This window comes from Hippopotamus amphibius, chromosome 8 (assembly GCF_030028045.1).
Source record: "Hippopotamus amphibius kiboko isolate mHipAmp2 chromosome 8, mHipAmp2.hap2, whole genome shotgun sequence".
In the NCBI taxonomy this organism is placed as follows: domain Eukaryota; kingdom Metazoa; phylum Chordata; class Mammalia; order Artiodactyla; family Hippopotamidae; genus Hippopotamus; species Hippopotamus amphibius.
This window is the reverse complement of record NC_080193.1, coordinates 18,480,221-18,495,941: the sequence shown is the minus strand read 5'-3', so window position 1 is coordinate 18,495,941 and position 15,721 is coordinate 18,480,221. Positions and strand designations below refer to the sequence as shown.

At 47.1% G+C, this 15,721-nt stretch overlaps 1 protein-coding gene across 2 annotated transcripts in view; it reads right to left on the bottom strand.

Moving 5' to 3' along the window:
• The window catches only part of HVCN1 (hydrogen voltage gated channel 1), a 30,343-nt gene that overhangs the window by 2,544 nt on the left and 12,078 nt on the right, over window positions 1–15,721 (bottom strand). For both annotated transcript variants that reach the window (XM_057746814.1, XM_057746813.1), the window contains exons 4-6: window positions 6,983–7,267; window positions 2,128–2,232; window positions 308–539 (exon numbers count right to left, since the gene is read on the bottom strand). In XM_057746814.1, coding sequence (XP_057602797.1) covers window positions 308–539; window positions 2,128–2,232; window positions 6,983–7,267 — 622 coding nt within the window. The remainder of the gene's footprint in view (window positions 1–307; window positions 540–2,127; window positions 2,233–6,982; window positions 7,268–15,721) is intronic.

Sequence of the window (15,721 nt, the reverse complement as noted above, 5' to 3'; positions counted from 1 at the left end):
TACCAAATGAAAAACAAAGGAGCTTTGGGAACCAAGCCAGGAGGGATTGATCAGGGATTAGTCTAACCCTTTCAAACATAAACATTGTTCAGTAAGCATGGAAATAGAGTCTAAAGGAGAAAGGCACTTCCTCTCAGAGCAGGTGTGCTGGTGTCGATTTGTAGCCACAGAGGTGGCAGTGGGACGCCAAATCCGACCACTTCATGTTTCTCTAGGTTGCCGGGAGGAGGACTGGGGCCTCTGCGCCCCTTCCAGGCTTCACCCACTGTCGCATCCCCCCTTCAGCCCAGGAGCGCAGGGGACATACCATTGATGATCCTGGCCACCCGCCACAGCCGGAGCAGAATCAGCAGCCCTAGGGCCTCAAACTCATGCTCCCGGAACAGGAGGACGATGTCGAGGATGAAGGAAACCACCACGACGATGGCGTCCAGGATTTCAAACTTGTGGTGAAAGAACTCCAAGCGGAAGACAAATATTTTAAAGAAAATCTCCATCATGAAAAAGGTCAAGATGGCAACACTCATGTAGTGGAACACCTGAAGGGGACAAGGAGACACGGAGTAGACTCAGGCTGGTCATGGGCTGGGGCAGGTCACACAGACAAGCTGGCCTGAATGCACCTGCCTGGTCACCAGAGAAAGTCCATTCATTTGACCAATCCCGAATTCCTGCCAGCACCAGGCACTGTTCTCAGGCTGGGACTGCAGCTGGGAACAGCACAGACATTGCTCTCTGAAGGGCAATGGGGCAATGGCAGAATTGAAAACATCCACCATGCTCTTTGGCCCAGCAAAGCTCACACGTGCCCAGACAGTAAGGGTATTTACTGCAGCATCATTTGCAGAACAAAAGATTTTCTACATCCTTTACAGAACAACAGAAATGCCCACTAGACTAGGGCACTTGTTAAATGCATTATGGTACCTCCACGTGGAGCACTACACAATTTTTCAAAAGACTGAGACTGATCTGTATGTATTGACTAGAAATGATCACCAAGGTAGATGGTAAGTGAAGAGAGTTCCCAGGTCTTGAATTATTAACATTAGTCTTCACTAAAGTAACCATTTCCATTCTGAGACAGGGAAAGTACGGCGTGAGCTGGGACACCATCCGGGGCCAGAAAGCAAGGAGACGCTCAAAGGCTATGGAGTCACATCAAAAGGACAGAGCAGGCAGCTCGAAGAGGCTCACAGTGACCACATTTGGGACATTCCGAACATTGAGTATTTAGGGGTGAAGTGTCATGTTGTCTAACTTACTTTCAAATGGTCAGTATATGGGGGTGTTTGTGGATATGTATATATATATACACACACATGAAGAAAGCAAATACAGCAAAATGTATATTTGCCATTTTTCATAATAAAAAGTAAAGAAAAAGAAGACAGTGAGGATGGGAGCTATGGTACTGATTCTATTAAACAACAGGAGGAGAGGAAAGATAATCACCCGTCTATGGGAGGCCTCGGGCTGGCACAGGAGAAAACATTAACGGCTGCCGTGGTGAAAGTGGCCACAGGTAGCAAGGAGGTTTAATATTTTCTCCCTCCCCTTTTACCGTTTGAAAAGATGTTTTTTGCACTGTCAACTGAATTTTTTTCAAAGGGTGTGAGGAGATGCTTCTGAGCCCCCCGCCTTCTCCCATGTTGCTGGTGATGGGGCCGCATGATGCATTTTCAGTGCGTCCACTGCCCTTTGGGTGAATGTCTGGGACAGGCTCAGGCAGTAACTGTGAATCGGGATAAATGGTGGGCACATCCCCCCAAATGGCTCCAGCACAGGGCACACGTCAGAATGTTGACAGGAGGAAAAACAGCTGGTCTTCTTCTGGGGGATGGGAAGGAATCATTCTCCTGGTTTGAGAATCAGTGACAAACTCCAGCTCAGTGGTCTAGGACAGCTCAAGATTCAAGCCATGAAGTGACTTGAGGAGGTTTCCTGATTGCAGTAAATTTGTATCTAAAATTGGGAAAGGAAGACATTTTCTCTGCTCTTTGACTGAAAGCACCCAATCAAACTACTCTCAAAGCCTGGTCACTCCAAGGTGGGTGCTACCCCACTCTGCCCACCCTCAGTGCAGATAACAGAGTGAAGCATATTAAAGGGCTGCGGACACACTACCCTAGCAGCATAGTTATTCTTGTCGGGCTGGATGATCTTCAGGTCCAGAACGAGCTCGGCAAGCACCAGGAGAGCATCCAGAATGACCAGGCAGATGATGATAACCTGTGGACCAAGGGAAGAAGCAAGAAACCATGAGACCTAAACAGGGACCCTCCTTCCATCTTGAAGGGCTGGAAACATCTGAGTGAAACCACTGGGGAAAGATGCCAAGGGTGGGAGGCCACTGCCCGCAGCCCGAGCGCCCTGCAGGGAGCCTGCTAGGGGCCAGCTCCTCTCGAGGACAAGGGCCCCTCCTTCCAGCCCCGGGCAGTGCCTGTCCTCCTAAAGCCTCCGTGTGGCTCACGGACTGACCCTCCGTTACCACAGGTCTTCCTCTTACTCGTAAGTTCACTGCTTCTCAGCATCTCAAACCAAACTGCTAATTCCTAGATGGCAAAAAATAAGGGATAAAGTTTCTAAAAGCTTTTATTTTTCTACTTCTGGGGATTGCTCTTGCCAGGGTATGCCCAGAACAGATGCTCAATAAACAATTTAAAACATCCAGCCTCAGAGATCTGAGTCGTGGGAGGATCTCCAGGCACGGCCTCCTCCAGGCAGCTGGGTTAGAGTGACGTCCACTGTGTACGTGAAACAGCTTCTGGCTGGAGCCTTGAGATACCCACCCCAACTCCTGTGTGCTCACTGGGGGTGAAGGGGGAGAAGTCCTAAGTCTCCTGGAGAACAGAGAAGAGCTGCTGTGGGAAGGACAATCTCATGGGTCTCGTGACCTGCTGGAGTGGGAAGGAACGTGGGGACCAGGGTGAAGTGAGTGGGTGGTCTCGCCGATGGCGGCGGGGGTGGTCATGGTGATGGAGGTGGTGAAGACATTAAAGGTGGGGTGGAGGTGATGGCATCTGAGGAGACCATGGGGAAGACATCGTGGTGGTGGAAACGGCAGCAATGGGAGGAACCCCAAAGGACACTGGGTGACCCTTCTCTTCCCTTGGAAATACTGGACCATCACTTACTTCCCTCAGGGTCTTGCCTCTTACACTCCTCAGGCAGATAGATTTTGACCTCTGAAAATTCATCTGCCATTACCTTGGCAGTTTCTGCAGTTTCAGTGTGACATTAAACAAGTTCAGTCCTATAAAGAATGGACTATTGGGACTTCCTAGGTGGCGCAGTGGTTGGGAGTCTGCCTGCCGATGCAGGGGACACGGGTTCAAGCCCTGCCCCAGGAAGATACCATATGCCACGGAGCAGCTGAGCCTGTGCGCCACAACTATTGAGCCTGCGCTCTAGAGCCCGTGAGCCACAACTATTGAGCCCATGTGCCACAACTACTGAAGCCCACGCACCTAGAGCCTGTGCTCCACAACAAGAGAAGCCACCACAATGAGTAGCCCCCACTCGCCACAACCAGAGAATGCCTGTGTGCAGCAATGAAGACCCAACACAGCCAATCAAAAAGAAAAAAATCCAATAAATAAATAAATAAACATAAAAAAAAAAAAAAAAAGAATGGACTATTAACTTTTTAACCATTTCAACCTGTAGTGTAGTAATTATTTCAGTAATTAAAGTATTTGATGACATGGTTTATTGTGAAAATTGTATGGCAAAGTGCCTTATAATGAAGTTTCCACACAAATCCAAATCCAGGAGCTTGATAAAGACTCAAGCCTCAGGTGAGGTCTTTCTTTCCTTCTTCCCTCCCTCTTTGGTTTTATTTTGGAGCTAAAGGGATCTAAGAGCTCATCTGGTCTAAAACCAAGGCACAGAGATTTTAAAAACAGACAATACTCAGCCATAAAAAGGAATGAAGCACTGACACATGCTATAACATGGATTAACCTACAAAATATTATGCTAAGTGAAGCCCAACACAAAAGACCACTTATACTTTATGATTCCATTTACATGAAATGTCCAGAAGAGCAAATCAACAGAGACAGAAAGTAGATTAGTATTTGTCGGGGGTTGGGGGTTATTGTTTAATGGGTACTGGATCTCTTTAGGGGTGATGGAAATGTTCTGAAACTAGATAGTGGTGATGGTTGCGCAACACTGTGATGGCACTAAATAAATGCCACTGAATTATTCACTTTAAAGTGATCAACTTTATGTGAATCTGACCTCCATTTTAAAAAGTGAGAGAGAGACCCGAGGTCACAAAACTCTGATGGCCAGGTCCCAACCCTGGCCTCTATGAACTAATCCCTAAAGCCCTCAATTTGCCAGTTCACAAGGCAGTACTGAGGGGAGCCATGTCACAAACAAAAATGCTGAGAATTCAGGGAAGCTGGTTAATTCCGAATCCTCGCTGGAAGATGGCCGTACCTAGCAGCAGCACGCAGCAGGGCAGAGCGTGGGCTGTGTCACGGCCAGTCCTGGGCCGGCTCCCCTGTTAGCCTGGACCTTAGGCACAGCTCTCATCTCTGCCGAGCCTCAGTGTTAACTTTAAGCTTCAGCGTCCTTCTTGGGGAAAATGGGGTTGGGTGCATTTTCCGCCCTGAGTGACAATGGGAGCATTGCATGAGATAATGTGTGAGGAGCGCTCAGCAGAGGGCCTGGCCACGGTGAGCAGGTAATGAAAGTGAGGCTCCTGGCCTTCCTGGCCATCCTCCCCTGGCCCCGCTACCGCATCCATCCGTGGTTTCCACAGAGGCCTGACTTACCCCAAATTAGTTGGTTTTGCCATTCTGTGTGGGAAGTAACTATATATCATGTCACCTTGGTCACCTCAAACCATGGGAATAGGTGGAGACTGCACCCAAGAAAGGAATTCCAGAATCTTCTTGTATGCTGATTCTATCTTCAGAGATCAAACCCTTGAACCCTTATCCCCTACTCCAAGGTGGCCTCCCTGCTTCCGCTCTGGGCCCCTCTACAAACTGGTCATGTCATCCCCTCCCCAGCCCCACACACAGAACCTTGCATGGCTGTCCACTGCCCACGGATGGCCTTCTAGTGCCTCCTTTCCTTCTGCTGGATACACACAAGCCATGTGCACCCCTCTCAATGCCTGGAATGCTGAGGACCATTTCCTCCCACGGGCCCTTTGCAAACACAGCCCCTCTGCCTGGGAAGCTCGTCCCCTCCCATCCACAGAGCTCACTCCTGTCCAACCTGGAGGTGTCAGGTGAAATATCACCTCCTCTGCCTCACATCCTAGACTGGGTCTCCCCAACCCCCAGGATCTCTCAGAGCCCCCTTTACTTTCCCTACAGAGGACTTCTCTCCACTTCTGTTCAGCCTCTGTCTGATTTCTGCAATGCCCGCCTCTCCTCGGAGCATCAATCCTCCACAAGTGAAGGCAGGGACGTGTCCACCATGCACACTGCTGTACCCCCAGCATGTAGTAGAAGCTAAGAAGCGATTATTGAGTGAATGAATAAACATCTCTGCTCTGCTTTTCCGCAGAGCCACGTGGCCAGAGGGGCCCAGTCAGGAGAGGGGGGAGGTTTCCAAGGGCTCCCCTTGCAGCTGGAAGGAAGCTGGTTCCTTCCTTCTGCTCTTGAAATTGAGGGTTTGGGATTTCAACCCCAACAACTTAATACCATGTTTCCTCTCCTGTCAGACCCACGGAGGAAAGTGCTAAGCTGCCAGGAGTGCTGGGTTGCCTGCTTTGTTTCTCTAAGTCACACAAGAGTGAAAAAAAAAAAAAGACCAAAATAATTCCCTCTTTCTATTTTATCCTGTGACAAAGTCAGTGATGGGAGAGACAAGGGCTGCTTCTCTCTGCTTCCAGAAGGGACATCAGCTCTAGGGAGGGGCTGGATTATTGTGGTTGAGGAAGATGCCTGCAGCAGGGACCCCAAAATGGCTCCGTTCAGGGACTGGGCTGACGAGGAGCCTCCTGTTTTCTCCTGGGACTCAGAACTCGCTTCCAGACACCTGCTTGCTCACCTTGGGGCCAAGGGGTGGGGTTCAGATAGGTCTGGCCAGACTCCACCACGTTTGTCCTTTAAGATCGGAAGATGTTGGGACAGACATTGAACCCTGTAGGAAGTCCCATTCCCTTTACTATTCTTTGAAGTCCGAGTCTCCCTCTCAGGGGCTCCCCATGACCACACCTGGAGGTTGGCAGTGGGTTAAGCTAGGTAGATATTTTTGGCATCACTTCACAAAAGAAGAGACTGGGGCCCCCGTCACAGTAAGTCTGTGAGTCACGGGACCATCTTGGCCTTGTTCGACTCAGGGCAGGCATTCAATGTTTGCTGAAGGAATGCAGGAATGTTTTATCTGCCTCCAATGCTTACCGTTTAATTTCCTTTGTGTGTGTGTGGTAAATTTTACATAACATAAAATGTACCATTTTAACTATGATAAAGTTGGCATAAAGTTCAGAGGCATTAAGCACATTCACAAGGTTGTACAACCATCACCACTATCTAGTTCCAGAACATTTTTATTACCCCAAATGGAAACTCTGTGTCCGTTAAGCAGTCACTCCCCCTTCCAGTCCCTCCAATCTACTGTTGCTGTGGATTTACGTGTTCTAGACATTTCACATAAGTGGAATTACAAGATGCGTGGCCTTTCATGTCTGGCTTCTTCCACTTAGGATCATGTTGTCAAGGTTCATCTACACTGTAGCCTGTGTCAGTGCTTCAGTCCTTTTTATGGCTGAGTACAGATAGATCACATTTTGTTTATCCGTTTATCAGGTGATGAACTTTAACTGATTTTTGGATTAGGACTTATTTTGCCCCTGACAGCATGGGACCCGCCCAGCACATGGTTGGTGCGTGGTAGACATCTGCAGAGCGAAGGAGCTGGTGGCAGAAATGGGTCCCCACCCTGCCCTTGTGACTCTTTGCTGACAGCTCTGCCCCACCCTAGGCATGTTGGGCCTCTGCCCACCTACCTGAAACCTGTGGGCGCTGAAGAGCTTCCTCAAAGTGGTCCTGAAGTCTAGGCGGGGCCTGGGCACAGGGGTAGGGGCAGGGGCCGCTGTGGGTTCAGGAGCTCTGCCCTCCTCGCCTGAGGCTGGTGTGGGCGGTGGCTGCTCCTCCTCCTCCTCTTCCTCTTCATTCTCCCACTTCTTGTAGTTGATGTTCCAGGCGTGGTAGTCATCCCCAACGACGGTGAAGTGCTTCAAGAACTTGCTCATCCTCTCGGCAGGAGTCACCTTGGCCCTGCGGGTGACTGCCTGAAGGGAGAGGACAGAGAGCAAGCACTCAGGCGCCCTGTCCGTCACTCTGGGGGAGCAGGGCCCCCACTGGACCAGGCCACAGGGTGAAGACAGTCCCAGCGCTCAGAGCACTGTGCAAGCACAGACCATGAGGTCACAGTGGTTTCTTGTGCACTTATTTTTGGAATCCAGGGTCTCAGGGCTGGTGAGGCAACAGGAAACCCCAGACTCCATCAGGCCTGCCACTGTGGTCTGGTTGGCAGTAACCAATAGGAGAGGTACTGCCGCCTAGTTGCAAAACACCCACCATGGGCCAGCATGTAAATACCGTTCAGAGACATCACAACCTAAAAACCCAGAGGTGAGAGTTGGTAGCGCAGGCAGAGGGCAAAGGCAAAAGTAAAAGTACCCAAAGTTTCACACAAAAGCAAAGCCACCCTCCCCACCTTCCATGCCACAGATCAGTCCTGGAAAGGTCTGAGCAGCAAGTGGATTTTTCCTAAGTTCAGCCAGCACTGTTTTAAATACATTATGAACAGTTGTTTAAAGACGGATGACCTCAAAGCAAAAAAGTAAATAATCCCCAGACTCCTTTGCCCAACTTACCCTACCGGATACCAAATTTTTTATAAAGTTCAATAATGCAAACTTTCAGGTATGGTTACAAGAACAGGCAATATGATCAGCATGATAGGAAAAGAGAGCCCAAAACAGAACCAGGTCTCTCTGGGAACCTGGATTTGATGGCAATGGCAGTCCAGGTCAGTGAGAAAATGCTGAAGAGGTTAGGACATCTGGCTTTCCCAACAGGGGGAAAAAAAAATCCCTACCTCACACCACACACAGAATAAATTTTAGTTGTATTAACCTATATAAATTTATTAAAAAAAACCTTCAAAAGTCTTAGAACAAAATACAGACAAGTATCTTTATGACCTCAGGACATAAATCCTTATTTAAGGATTGCTTAAATAAGACACAAAATACAAAAGAAATGGATAGACCTAACTCATCAAAGCTAAAAACTTTTCTCTCTCATTCTCTCTCTCACACACACACCTGTACAAAGTTAGACACACTACAGACTGGGGGAGTAAATATTTGCAGTGTATTTAACAGACAAAGATTTTAGTATCCAGAATATATAAAGAAATCTTACCCCCCCCACCCCAAAAAATACAGCTCCATGGAAAATTAGGTAATGGATATCAACAAGCAGGTCACATGAGAGGAAACCCAAATGGCCAAGACACTCAGCTTTACTAATATTCAGGAAAATGTGGATTGAAGTAACAATCACACACCTTTTCATTCCTCAGATTGGCAAGAATTTAAAAGTCTACAATAGCAAATATTGGTGAATGTGAGAAGCAATGGGGGGTCTCTTGAACTCTGAAGATAGGAACAGACACTGGCACCACTATTTTTGGAAGCAGCCTGGCGTTGTTTTGTCAAGATGAAGTTGTACTAGTTAATGATCTAGTAATCCCACCTCTAGAGAGGCTTCAAAGAGAAACTCGCCCACATGTACTCAACTCAGTGACATGTTCAAGAATGTTCGCTCTAAATGTTCACCTAAATGGTAGGAGATTGAGAAGTGAATTTTCTCTATTCATGTGATGGAATTTGTACAACAGTTAAAATGAATGAACTATGTCTCTGTGTATCACTGATGACATCCATGTGTACCCTCTCAGCAGTACTGAACTCAGTAGATCACTCCCTTTCTTTAAAAACTTCCTTCACTGGCTTCTGGGATTCCACACTCTCCTAGTTTTCCTCCTACCTCAATGGCTGCAAAATATTACTGTGTATTGTTTTTGGAATGTGTAAAAATGTGAGCATAAACATACAAAAGAATGGGATTTCTACTACTGACCATGATACAGTAACTGGTATAAACAACTATACCAGTTAAAGCAACTGCCATAAGACTAACTATACCAGTTAGAGTAACTGCCATAAGACTAGATAAAATGTAACTATAAAACTGGATAGGGACTTCCCTTGCAGTCCAGTGGCTAGGACTTTGCCTTCCAATGCAGGAGGTGTGAGTCGGGGAGCTGGGATCCCACATGCCTCGTGGCCAAAAAAACAAAACATAAAACAGAAGTAATTATGTAGCAAATTCAATAAAGACTTTAAAAATGGTCCACATCAAAAAAAAAATCTTTAAAAATTTTTTTAAAAAACTGGACAAAATACATGAAATTTACTGTGATTCCGGAGAGAAGAGAAACAAATGAGATGAGCTCCACAATCACCCTGGCTTTCTGCCTGCAGGTACTTTCTGGACTGTGGAGACAAAGATTATAGTTCAGGGCTATTGAACTTTCCTTCCTCAGGAATTTGTGTGTCGCGGTACCAGAGAAAAGGAAGCAGTACAGAGAAGAAACTCCAAAAATGGACTTTGGCGGAGTCCTAAACTTTACATGTGCAGAGCAAGACTCCATGGCACAGGGCAAAATATAACTTTCAGGAAAAACAAACAAACAAACAACTCTTGGGGAACTGTGAGCTTAACAACTAACAGAGATTACACAGAGCTGGGTTGGGAGATCTGAGTTCCAAACAGCTAGAATAGAGAGATCTTGCTGAACACTCTGAGCATTCAGTAGGAATTCCAGAAAAGCCATGCCTTATAAGGAGTCAGGGCTTAAAAATAAGGCTTTTCAAAAGGATCAAGCTTATCCCTAAGTAAATTAACTGCCTGTTGGAACAAAACTCAATACTCTGCTGAGGAAGACACCAAAATATCCTCAACAACATAACATTCATAATGTCCAACATGTAATAAGAAATTACTAGACAGATAAGTAAGCAGGAAAAATGTGGCCATAACCAATAGAAAAATTAGCTTATTAGCTCAAAAGGGACAGAGCTAATGGAATTGGCCAACAAAGACTTGAAGATAGGTATTCTAAGTATGTTCAAGGATTTCAAGGAAAACATGAATTTAATGAGGGAACAAATGGAGAATCTCAAAAGAGAAATGGAAACTATAAAAAAGATCCAAATGGATACTCTAGAATAGAAAAATACATATATGAAATGAAAAATCACTGGATGGGCTCAATAGCTGATTAGATGCTGCACAAGAAAAGATCAGTGAACTTAAAGATAAAAAACTGAAAACATCCAGTGGAAGCATGGAGAGAAAAAAGGCAAGGGGGGACAATATTAAGTGGCTTAATATATATATACCTGGAGTACCAGAAGGAAATCAGAGGGAAAATATTTCGAGAAATAATGGCTGAAAAAATTTTCCAAATTTGATGGAAAAATATAAACATGTAGATCCAAGAGTCTTTGTCCCCAGAGTATCATGTGACACCTGACCTAGAGCAGAAGCCCATCAAGTGCCTGTTGGCTGAGGGCACTGGTGCTCTGTCTCCCACACCAGCCCTCCAACTGCTGGGTTCCCAGGGCTGGCCAAGGCCCATAGCCATCCTGAACCTCTCTGGGGGGCTACTGGCCATAATCCACACACCCCTAAAACATCTCACCTGGCAGATGGAAATCTCCTGTACTAGTTTTCAGCATGGTGGGAACCTCAGGGTGCTTTGCAAAAACCATATTTACATTTTATACAGGAAAGGAAAATTTTTTTGAAACTTGGCATCCAGTAAAGAAGCAACTTTCAGTAATTTGGGATGAAAATATTTATGGCACCCAGCAGAGCAGAAAACAACTCTGGTTTTTAGTCAAAAATCTGTCATGCTGAAGCAGAAAAGTTCCAGAAAGGGGCAAAGATCATGAAAACGTTATGGGCCTCGGCAATTTCACCACCCACCCTGGACTCTCAGCTCTCAGGATCCCCTCCCCTGCCTGGGTGGGACGGAAGGACTGACTCATTGAGTTACGGGGACCACCAGCCTCAGTGCCTGGCCTGGAGCAGCCCCTCTGTAAGCACCGGCTGGTTTATTATTCCTCAACAGCAAAAACTCTCACCTCCACTCCAACTTTATCAGCGCTCGTGGATATCTCACTTCTCTGGGTACTGGCCCCCCCATCTGCCTCTGCAACCCCCAGACTATTTATTCACATGAACCGAAAGATTCTTTTTCTGGCTGAAGCTATATAGATCGAGTTGCTTCTATCACATGCATCCCAGAGAATCTAGACCAATGGAGTCCCCGGCCCTGGACACCCCCATCTCCATCTCCCCTGCATTAACCCTTGCTGTCCCAACATATCCTGGCACTGCTCTCTCTGGGGTCACCTTCCCATATCAAAGCCTATGACCATGGCTCCCACCTGGACTGTACTATATCCTCTCACACAGTGAACTTGGTTCTGTTTGACAACCTCGCCTCTCGATTTTTCTCCCATCTCTGGACGCCCTTCCTGTACCATGTCCCTGCCCCCACGCCACCGGAAGTCCTCAAGTCCCCAACCCTGAGCTTGTCCTGGCACAGGGCGACTCTCTCCCTTCAGTGGTCTCCACACACCTGTGTTCTCGATGCTGCTCAGGTGCAAATCAGTCTCCAGCCCACTCTCTGATACCCTGCCAGGTCATTAATTCACTGTGACCCAAACTGAATCCCCAAATCCACTCCTCCTTCCGTATTCCCCTAGGTCATGGTGTCACATTCACTCTGCTGCTCAGACCAAGAACTAAAGATCATTCCTGGCTCCTCTCTCTCCCTCAAGCCCATCTATCTCACCTAAACACCACTCATGCTGTTCCTTCTCTTCTCTAACGCTCTCCTACCACTCTCACCTCTTTCCAGGATGCCAGCACCAGCCCCCTCACTCGGCCTCCTGCCTCGGACCCTTTCTCCACCCAGTGGTGGCCAGAGTCACCTTTCTCCAATGCTGGTGGCTGTGTCCCTGCCCTCACCTATCCCCCTTTCTTCATTACCTTCAGTCCCTCTACCCTCACCCCCTGCCAACTGCTGCACTCAGGACAAGGTCAAAGCTCTCTAGGTTTCCTCCCCAGCATCCGCCATACTCCAGTTACACCAATCACATTGCAGTTCCAGAATAAACCATGATCTCTCTTGCTTCCAGGACCTCACATGGCCTGCCCCCTGCCTGGAATACCCTCCGCCTGTCTCACCCTAGTTCTCCTTCAGGTCTTACAGACATCAATTTTACCTCCCCTGGGAGCCTTCCTTAACGGCCACCTGCTGGGTGAGGGTCCTTCCTCTACTTCCTCATCAAGCCACTCCCTAACGAACACTGTGACATCTCAAAGTTGTCTGTCTCTGGCACTGGTCTGTGAACTATGGGAGGGCAGATGCTCCTCCTCCCTCAGTCACAGGGAGGGGCTCAATAAATATTTAATAAATGAATTAACAACAAAACTGCAGGAGCTACCCATCAAAGGTACTTCTCGTTTACACATGACAGGTATTATATCAGAAAAATTACTACCTGGGAAAGAGGCGGGAAAACAAGAAAAACGGACCTACAATTGATGGAGAAGAAAACGTGCTTGTGAATGTCTATTTTTATAGGCTCTGAAGCTGCCATCTGTAGGAGTGGGAAAGTCCCTATTTCATGGTCATCCAACAATCACTGAAAAAGGTACTTTTTAAGAAATTCAGCTGACTCCTGATTCCCAAGGCCTAACGTCCTTTAAGTCCCCATTTCCCTGTTCCCTCCCACAGCCTACTTTTGGGGACCTTATTTGCTTATTAATCAGTACTCCTACCCCAAGCAAGACACAACAGCAGAAACATCTATTATTGCTGATTGTTTATTATTTGTTGTATCAGCACACCGGTAAGTTCCTTAAATGCACTAATTCGTTTTCATTCCTAACACCGCTCTGAGGTCGAAGCCCTCCTTTTGGGCCTGGGTGAAAACGGTGACTCATCCAAAGTCACATACGCGGAAAGTGCCAGAGCCAGGATCGGCCCTTGGGCTGTGTGACCTGGAGCCCCTGTGTTAGAAGACATGGCCGAGAAAAAGCCAGGCAGCCACTGACCAGAGATCTGCCTGTTCGGAGGGTACAGGGGGTTGAATTGTGGCTGCCCTCAAATTCATGTCCATCTGAAACCTCAGAATGGGATGCTGCTTAGAATACAGGCCTTTGCAGCTATAATTAGTTAAAGATCTTCCTGGGAATTCCCTGGTGGTCCAGAGGTTAGGAACCTGTGCTTTCACTGCTGAGGGCCTGGGTTCAATTCCTGGTCAGGGAACTAAGATCCTGCAAGGCGCAGGGTGAGCCCCCCTACCCACCCCACCCCCCAAAAAAGGATCTTGCAATAAAACCACTCTGGATTTAGAGTGGACCCTAAATACTGTGACTGGTGTCCTTATGAGACAAGGAGAGGACACACAGAGGAGTAGGTCACAAGAAAATGGATGGAGGCAGAGGTTGGAGTGATACACCTACAAGCTAAGGAATGCCAAGGACTGCCAACAACCACTAGAAGCACTGGAAGCACCAGAAGTGAGGCGAAAGGGATGGAACAGATCCTCCCTCCAAGCCTCCAGATGACCTAACCCAGCCAATACCCTGATTTTAGAACACTGGACTTCAGAATTGAGAGGATAAATTTCTGTTGTTTTAAGCCATCTGTTTTTTGGTCATTTGTCATGGCAACCCCCAGAAGCTAATACAGAGGGGGTGTGCCCGAGGCAGCCCAAGGGTGCCACAGACCATGTGTGCTCTCTCTCGTCTTCGTGAGCCACACATCCATCCTGCACTCCCGGGAGGAAGCAGGGTCTGTGGGAGGTCACAAAACCACTTGGATGAAGCTTGTTTCTTTTTGCTCGCAGCTTATAGGCCACTTCCAAGCCCTTTGGCTCTCACTTCATGCTGACAAAAATCCGGAGAAGTAGGCAGGGCAGGGAGGGGCAGTCTCTCCACTCTACACGGAAGGAGAGGAGAGGGGAGGGGAGACCAATGGTTCAAAGTCGCTTGGTGTGGCAGGTTGACAGAAGTGGAGGTAGGAAGGCATGCCTCTATACCACCTGGTGGGCACTGAAATGGGTACATCCTTCTTAGGAGGGCAATGAGGCAGCTTCATCTTTTGAAAAAATATTTGCGTCTCTTCAATGTGGCAGGCATGGGAGCAAAGGAGGGATCAGTCTTAAACCAGTTTGTATCAAAATTTTAAATATCCCTATTGTTTGACCTGATAAGGGACTCACACATGAGCACAAAGACACTCACGTGGGACTTCCCTGGTGGCGCAGTGGTTAAGAATCCGCCTGCCAATGCAGGCGACACGGGTTTGATCCCTGGGCTGGGAAGATCCCACATGCCGAGGGGCAACTAAGCCCGTGCGCCACAACTACTGAAGCCTATGCACCTAGAGCCTGTGGCCCACAGCAAGAGAAGCCACTACAATGAGAAGCCTGTGCACCGCAACAAAGAATAGCCCCTGGTCACCGCAACTAGAGAAAACCTGTGTGCAACAAAGACCAAACGCAGCCTAAAAATAAATAAATAAATTTATTAAAAAAAAAAAAAGACACTCACGCATGATGCTCACTGTAGTCCTGCTACAACCTCAAGGTCCATGGTTAAATACATGGTGGCAGACCATACTACGGAATACCACACAGCTGTTAAGAAAGCAGCACTCCAGTGTGGCTGTAGGTACTGACATAGAAAGGTGTCTTTCATCCACGGTCAAGTGAAAATCAGCATATCACACACCAGAATGTATAATTCCATTTTTGTTAAAAACAAAATCAACAACCCAAACCAAATGGTTACCTCTGTGAGGGATAGGGATTGGGATTGGATTGGAGCGTGAAGAAAAACTTTCTTTTTTTTTTCCTATTAGGTTTAACGATAAGAAATAGTCATTTTTGGAGTGAGATCTAACCTGCAGAGAATGAATTATTTGGGGGGAGAGAGGGAGAATGAAAAGAATACACACACACAGACACACATATATATCCAATATATACATAACTAGAATCCATGAATAAGAAAACCAAAACAATGGAACAGAATGGTTCAAGATATAATTCAAGAAAACTTCCCTGAAATAAGACTTTTAAAAAAAATGTCCATTTTTGTAGGTCAAAATTGGTAGAGACTGACAATTTCATGTGGCTCAACCTACTATATACCTGTCTGTTGTTTCAATTTCTTGCACTGAGAACTTGTTTGTGTACAGTTTTTAAAAACAAAGAAACATAACTGGTAAAGCTGGCATATGAATTCAGGTTTACTAGCTTTGTTCTTTCTGACACAGTCTGTCAATAAGGGGGAAAACAGGCCAGAAGAGCTGATTTTTTTAAAGCAACAAGAATTATGATGTTGAAAGAGGTTGAATCAAGGTTCTGAGTTGTGGTCTAGTGGTTAAGAATCTGTCTTGCAATGCAGGGGACTCCAGTTTGATCCCTGGATAGGGAACTAAGATCCCACATGCTGTGAGGCAACGAAGTCTGCACACCACAACTACTGAGCCCACACACCACAATAGGGAGCCCACAGAGAGCCCATGTGCCGCAACTACAGAACCCATGCACTCCAGAGCCCACGTACTCTGGAGCCCGTGC